The sequence below is a fragment of the Leguminivora glycinivorella genome, chromosome 9, assembly GCF_023078275.1.
Source record: "Leguminivora glycinivorella isolate SPB_JAAS2020 chromosome 9, LegGlyc_1.1, whole genome shotgun sequence".
Taxonomy (NCBI): domain Eukaryota; kingdom Metazoa; phylum Arthropoda; class Insecta; order Lepidoptera; family Tortricidae; genus Leguminivora; species Leguminivora glycinivorella.
This window is the reverse complement of record NC_062979.1, coordinates 39,527-47,451: the sequence shown is the minus strand read 5'-3', so window position 1 is coordinate 47,451 and position 7,925 is coordinate 39,527. Positions and strand designations below refer to the sequence as shown.

Genomic DNA, 7,925 nt, shown 5'->3' with positions numbered 1-7,925 from the left:
CTCTACACGTTAAATAGTTTAAAACATAAAATAATATATGCGGCTTGGCTCGAGCTTGGGAAGATACATTTTTCTCGCTCTCACGCTCTCAAAAACTCGCACGTTGAAGCACAAAGAACTTTTTCTCGCTTGAAAACTTTACTTTAGTACTTTACAGGATAGTACGTGATGACCTTGGTACGGTACAGTCGTGTGTTATGACGTTTGTCTTCAGCTTCCATGTTTTGTAAAAAAAACTAAATGTTTCTGAATTCTGAACGAAATATTGCATGCATGACGTTGACAGTTGCACGCACCACACATCCGTTTGCTTCGAACGAAAATGTTTGATAAAAGTTGATAAGAATGAGCCCAACGCCGCAAGATCATTCGTGCGAGGACCTTTGAGTTTATCGTACGATACGTGACGCCGCTGCCGTCTGTTTACTCGCGGCATTGAACTATTGTCAGTGTAGTGTGAGCGTGCGGGGATGGGAGCCCGGAAGGAAGTGCTGGAGGTGGTGTCGGGCTGGCAGGCGGTGGAGCTGGTGCTCAAGTGCCTGCTGCTGGGCGCGTGGCAGCTGGTGCAGATGGCCGTCAAGCGCCTCTGGAAGGGCCAGCGCAGAAAGGCTCTCAAAAACTCGCACGTCGAGGTCACCGTCGACTCCTCCATCGGGAGACACTGTTACATCAAGATTATGGTGTGTTTACAATACATTTGTCTTCACTCTTTTTAATTCATAACCGCCTGAACCTATAGACCAGTTGTTTGTCAGCTGACAATCTTGTATTGTGTATTTAATTTTGTTTGTAGACACTACACCAAAATCTGTTGTTCACATTCATTTTATGTTAATGAGTATAAATCATAAGTATAGGAATAGGCTCTAAAACGAAATTGAATTAACACCTTCGCTGCAGCAATTAACATAACTTGTAATTAACCATACTTCATAAGAAGTCTTAAGACCCCCTACCGTAGTGAATGTGTTAAAAATAATATCTAAAACTCATGTAGGCATCTACTCAATAGTACCTATGTACTTAATGGCAGAAACAATTCATAATACTATTTCTACCTACATTATGTAGGTATGATTTATTTTAAGAAATTAGTTAGGAAACAAATCAACATAAGTAAATATATATTTAGGTTTTTAAAATATTTGAGGCATTTATTTTGAAGTTTTAAGTAATAATTGCATCTAATAGACAGTTATTTTTTTATTTCAGGGTGTGAAGTACCACTATATAGAAACAGGTCCTCAGAGCGGTCACAAGGTGCTCGTCCTCCCCGACGCACCGGAGACGGCGGACCTGTGGAGCCCCGGCTGGTGCGCGGCGGTGCAGCAGCTGGCGGACACGGGGCACCACGTGGTGACGCTGGAGCTGCGCGGGACGGGCGCCAGCGAGGGCGGCGGCCGCGCCGCGCTGGCGCCGCCGCGCGCCGTGGACGAGCTGGCCGCGCTGCTGTCCGCGCTGGGAGTGTCCCCGCACAACCCCGCCACTGTCATAGGGTTTGGGATTGGAGGAATGCTTACATGGTGAGTTTCAAATGGTTCATTAGAAAAACTATTTAATTTATTATAAATAATAAAGCCTAATAAACAATTTCCACATAAATTATATGGGTATGAGCATAGAGGAATAAGTAAAGAGTTGTAACTCCATACATCCGTAAATGCAAGTAATTTGTAGTGACATCTAGCGTCAACCATGCGTCAAATAGTGTAAATTATCAGTACCACTACTCAACACTAGGTGTCAACAGTGTCACGTCTGCCAAAAATGTAATATTAAAACAGTTTACAACTTATATTACAAGCAGAAGGAATTGAAAACGGACTACTGATTAATACTATTGTAATATCAGCTAAAAATTGTTGAGCATTAGATTTTTTGTTTGTCGCGACATCTATTGACAAGTAGCAGTACTTAGTATAATTTCCGCTAGTTGACGCGTGATTGACTCGTGCTTGGCGCTAGATGTCACTACAAATAACTTACATTTACTGATGTATGGAGTTACAACTCTTTCCTTACTTATTTCTTCATGGTATATGATTATACCATTCAAGAATTATTCAAATAAACTATACTTCATTTTAATACAGTGTATTATAAATGAAGTATAAATACACTGGTATTTGGATCGTTTTATGGAAAAGATATAAGGACTATTATTAATTACTATGTATATCAAAGGCAAAAGTTTGTGCTTTGCTTATACAAAAGTTGTAAAGATTTTGCTTGGCTCAACAGGCCCTGGGACATTTGAAAAATATAGTGAGGCATCTGAAAACTGCTTACCATTTAGTGACTAACATGCTTGTTTGCCACATATATGAATATATCTGAAAAGAATCTTTCGAAATACTTTTACACTGTAATGCTATTCAGTCCTCAGTATTACTCGTAACATTTTCCTCAAGCATTACTCGGTCCTGAATGAATAACGCCATTTGTCCGGCTGAACGGCTACTGGCGTGAATGCCTCTCGCTCGGGCGAGTCACTCGCACATCAGCCGTTCTGCCGCGTCATATTTTATAATTCTGCTACTCCGTGAATCATAACATTGGTCACAGGAGGGCCACAATTATAAATCACGCAAATCAATTCAGCACTGCTATTCAAAGAATAGCTTCATTCCGGTAGAGTTTTAATGGATCGCTTCATTCGCGGAGTCTTGCTGTGGTTTGTATACGGTCACGCTATTAATCGTTACATTTGACAATGTTTTATTGCTCGTGGTTAGAGTAGGTACCATTATATACCATCGCCCGCACGGGTAGGTACCTAATTTGTAGGTTTAATATAATAAACCTTCATTGACAAAAGTAACCTTAGAAATCATATTTCGGCGGAAGGTTCGGTTACGTTGGCATAAAACCAGTTAAAGTCGGACTCTACTCATTACTTGAGATTTTCTGTTTGTATGCATAGAGTGAAAAGGTGTTAGTAGAGTGAAGAGTTCAAAGTTAACGCAAATGCGTCAATCGGTTGCGATTCTGATAAGCGCAGCGCAGCGCTGCGTCCAGATCGCTCCCGATAACGAATGCCACTTCACTCGGTTACGACGAATCTCGACATGTAACTAACCGTCGATCGATCGTGTGTTGTGTATACATTTACTTTCCCCTGCCTCTATATTTATGAAGCATCCATTTTTGTCCATAAGTATAAATATCTGTTTGTAGCTCAAAACACTGTATGCTCCAGAGAAACTGGACCTAAGTATAAACATAGATTGCCTAAGCCGTATGTAAACTTGTCACTCACCGCAAAAAACTCCTATATCATGTGTATCACAATTTACAACAAGTTACCTGATCGCTTCAAACACATGAATATAAAATTATTTAAATCAAACGTAAAACTGTGGCTTATCGAAAGATGTTTTTATTCAGTCAATGATTATTTAAGTTACACATAATAATGTAAGTTTAGATATAAATGTATATATGCCTGTGTACAGTCCGTACAAGGATTAACATTTCGCTCATCAGCACTTTCCGTCAGTCAGCATTTATTTTACCTATATGAGAGAGTACATGCCCGACCGCCGCGGAGTGTATTCAATAATTGTATCATTTTTATCATATTATCAATAAATCGTTATATCAGTGGAAACTGCAGTGTTATCAATTATCATTATCAACTATATCATCTCAAGACTGTGCGGGAAGCATCCCGAACAGCCTGAAAAGGTAAAGTCTCAGTGTAACTGAAAGTATAATTGTATATTTCGACCTGTAATGTAACCTGATTCTTATATACAATAAAAACTTTGAACTTTGAACTACATGTCAAGTTATTACTGACCTTATGTGATAGTCAGTTAAGGCTCAAAATGTTTACCTTTTTACGCCAGCTATCACCTTTCGCTGATACCCTTCGGAGATCAAGAAATCAATCAAACTTTAATTACGTAAACATCGTAAAACGGTGCGACATAATAAGATTACGCTCATAATTACAGGTCAAATACCTAGCACTGGAAAGTCACTTTCGATATAGTTCACTTGTAATAAGTTGTAGGTACCTAATGTACCTACCTATATCTTATTACGAGAGAATTTTTCCAGAGATCAAATGCAGTGGTAAATGAAATATGAACATTTCGTTACGTAGATACATAAGACATGCAGTATCTAAGATCATTCCTTATTAGTTGTACAATCTAAAAAACCGTCGTAGGTAATCATGTATCAATTTATCTAGTAGTTTTAAATGGATCCAAATCTTGGACTCATAACTTAAGGCATTTTTAGGGTTCCGTAGTCAACTAGGAACCCTTATAGTTTCGCCATGTCTGTCTGTCCGTCCGTCCGTCCGTCCGTCCGTCCGTCCGTCCGTCCGCGGATAATCTCAGTAACCGTAAGCACTAGAAAACTGAAATTTGGTACTAATATGTATATCAATCACGCCAACAAAGTGCAAAAATAAAAAATGGAAAAATATGTTTTATTAGGGTACCCCCCCTACATGTAAAGTGGGGGCTGATATTTTTTTTCATTCCAACCCCAACGTGTGATATATTGTTAAATAGGTATTTAAAAATGAATAAGGGTTTACTAAGATCGTTTTTTGATAATATTAATATTTTCGGAAATAATCGCTCCTAAAGGAAAAAAAGTGCGTCCCCCCCCTCTAACTTTTGAACCATATGTTTAAAAAATATGAAAAAAATCACTAAAGTAGAACTTTATAAAGACTTTCTAGGAAAATTGTTTTGAACTTGATAGGTTAAGTAGTTTTTGAGAAAAATACGGAAAACTACGGAACCCTACACTGAGCGTGGCCCGACACGCTCTTGGCCGGTTTTTTCTAAGCCATGCCATGGTATGTCGTCGCCTTTGATTCCCTACCGCACTTTTATTTCATTGGTATAGGTAACCATTATAAAATACGGCAATGACACATTAATACACAGATTTTACAATCGTTAGATTAGTATAGTTAGTGATATGTTATATTATAAAGGTCAGGCGACTCACGGCGCGGCGCGGCGCCGGCGCGGGCAGACGTAGGTATATATCCTCCTGTTATCTGCATCCGAAGTCCTCGCTGACTCGGACTCGGCCGATCCGTGATAAGATACCCAACTATTTACTTCACTCATTATACCTAATTATCTTAATATGGGAGCCACAAACAAACTTATCGGTCGTTATTGTTTTGGCGTTTTTATCAATTGAGTAATTAAATAAATACATTTTTTGTTACTACAAACACTTATTTACCTGATATAAACGGAAATATAACAAAATCAAAGTAATTACTTACCTCTATAATATCGAACAATGAAATCAAACAAAAAAAGTACTTGGGTACCTAATTAATTTTTTATCATAGGTGGACTTATCTATACTGTTTTAAATATATGCCGTACTATAGGTATATGGAAAGATGATGATTCGTCTATAAACTATCCGTGTTTGATATTATATTTATAAAACTTGCAAACGGTGTACGAAAAATAATGGAGGTGCACGAGTCGGTAATAAAATAGTGATCGTCGGCAGGTACCTGGCGCACTGCCACGGCGCGCTGGTGCGCCGCCTGGCCGTCCTCGGCGCGCCGCACCCCAGCCTCTACTGGCAGTACCCGCCCGCGCCCTTCTGCGACGGCCTCCAGCACTTCATACAGGTCAGACGTCAGCCCGGCCAGGTTACCCAGTTACAATCAAAATAGTTATCGTATCATATTTTAAATTCCACGTTTAATAAATATTGTCTGTTGTTGCGACTCGAAAGCTCCCTATAGAGAATATATTCGGTGGTGTATTCCAGTGGCCCGTGTTGCCGGAGCGGTGGCTGGCGGAGGCGGGAGGGCCGGCGTGCTCGCGCGCGCGGGACTGGGCGGGCGCGCTGCACTACGTGCGCGGCGCGGCGTGGTGGCGCGTGCGCGCCGGCGCGCTGGTGCGGGCGCCGGCGCTGCTGGTGGCGGGGGAGGGGGGGGCGCCCGAGCTCGTGTGCTCCGCGCAGCACTGCGCCGCGCCCACGCTGCGCCTGCTCTCCGGCCCCGGCCGCCGCGTCCGCCCCGACGACCCGCAGCTGCCGAGGGTGCTCGCCGACTTCCTCCGACGTGAGTATCTGAGCTCTAGCGACGCCGCGCGGTGAACCGAACGTCCGTATATACGAGTCCGTGTTGGCGTGTTGCAGCGGTGGAGAGCTGTCCGGAGAAGGAGCCGGCGCGCGCGGGGCTGGTGGGCCGCATGCTGAGCCGCGGCCGCGAGCTCACGGCGCGCCTCGCGCTGCCCGCGCACGCGCAGGCCTGACCGCAGCCGAGTGCCGGCGACCGCACCCGCACCGCCGGACCTCGAACGTCTACCGGTGGATGTGACCGTCCAAACTAAAACTATTCACTAATAGTTTTATGATTTTGGTAACTTTTCTCTTTCACCGGTTGGAAAAATCACCAAAGCTTAAACTTAAACATTAAGTCGTTCCGAGTTTTTTCTAGTCCCTAATATTGAAATGTCTATTAGGGTATAGTACCTGTAGCCATAGGCAACAATGAGTGAAATTAACTTTTAGGTACCTTTGTAAGTTGGTGAATGTTGATGTGATATGTTGCAAGAAATGTAGAACATGAGAACGGCAGCTTCATATTTTTAAATATTAGTGAAATATTTATGCAATAAGAAATGTATCCCGGCTTTATTATTTAATGGTTATGCTAATAGCAAATTGTCAAATGTCTACTACCTACATTGCCAAAGATCTTCCACGAGGGAAGGGTACCAGTGCTCGACGCGCTCGTGCCCAACGACACTCGAGTTCTGGTACGTTTACCTGACCAATCATTATCAATAATTTATTTTTTTACTGAATTAAATAAAACACATAAACTCCTGCAAATGCATTTTATTTCGCAATATGCCCACAAAAGCTAACCATTTATAAATTTAATAAAATTTTACTATCAATAGATATAATATATATTCACAAAAGTCAATAGTTTTCGAAATGATGTAAACTCTGTCCGCGCGGACAGACCAGACAGTATAAGTACTTGGTGTATCAAACGGGAACGTGAAACCACAGCCGGCAGCAGAAGTGGCCAACTGGTAGTTACATCATCAAACTTGCACATTCTTATCCAGTCATCATCATCAATCATTATTTCATATATAATGTAGTCAACAATCTCAACTATGGACTTCTCGCCGATCTTAGCAATTTCTGCTGCCGTATATAATTATATTAATTATTATGTAGGTAAATTTATTATATTGCTTAACGTGAGTATATAAACTGAATAGGTACCTACTCTGTCGTGAGATCCAAACTGTTTTAGGCAATATATTATGGCAAGTATTAAAGTGGACGGTGTTATGGAATAGCGAACTAAGCGCCAAAATCCGAAAAAAAAGTTATGAATGCAGTTCGGATATAAATGTGATAATCTATAGTATTGATTATTTCTTTGTTGAAAAATCATGCTTACAGCCTTATTTTAAGGGGTAGAATCAAGCGACACGTTAAAATTTGTATGGCCCTGTGTACTAAGTCGTTACGTAAAAACGAATTGAACGCCAAATTCACTTTTACAAATTATAATAAGCGTATATTCTAAATCGCAAAATCGAGTTAAACGCCATAGAGATGTTATTAAGGTCAGGTGGGGTAAGGGGGACTATGGGGGAAGGGAAAGGTGCAACTGGTATGGATACCGGGGCACGAAGGCTTCATTGGCAATGAAAACGCTGATGAACTTGCCAAGGCCGGATCTGAAGACAACTTCATAGGTCCGGAACCTTATGTGGGCCTTTCACAAGGAACCATCAGAATGGCTATGAAAGACCAAACAAAGGCTAGTCACCAAAAAGAGTGGGATGCCCTGGTTGGTCTGAAGCATTCAAAGCTCTTTATGCAGAGGGTAGACTCTGGATGGAGCAAAAAGCTAGGGAAGCTAGGCAAAAGACAACTCCAAATTATAA

At 41.4% G+C, this 7,925-nt stretch overlaps 1 protein-coding gene across 1 annotated transcript; it reads left to right on the top strand.

Annotated features, from left to right (window-relative positions):
* The first annotated feature begins 298 nt into the window (after window positions 1-298).
* Window positions 299-6,839, top strand: LOC125229309 (epoxide hydrolase 4-like). The gene is made up of 5 exons (XM_048134115.1): window positions 299-680; window positions 1,213-1,523; window positions 5,506-5,629; window positions 5,773-6,067; window positions 6,145-6,839. Exons 1-5 carry the CDS (start codon window positions 471-473, stop codon window positions 6,258-6,260), a joined length of 1,056 nt encoding a protein of 351 aa, XP_047990072.1. The 5' UTR covers window positions 299-470; the 3' UTR covers window positions 6,261-6,839.
* Window positions 6,840-7,925: the final 1,086 nt, after the last annotated feature.

Bases quoted from the DNA above. Each gene is read 5' to 3' on its own strand.
- LOC125229309 (XM_048134115.1), top strand. From the start codon at position 471: ATGGGAGCCCGGAAGGAAGTGCTGGAGGTGGTGTCGGGCTGGCAGGCG. The intron at 681-1,212 runs GTGTGTTTACAA...TTTTTATTTCAG, and splicing joins ACTGTTACATCAAGATTATG to GGTGTGAAGTACCACTATAT. The intron at 6,068-6,144 runs GTGAGTATCTGA...GGCGTGTTGCAG, and splicing joins GCTCGCCGACTTCCTCCGAC to CGGTGGAGAGCTGTCCGGAG.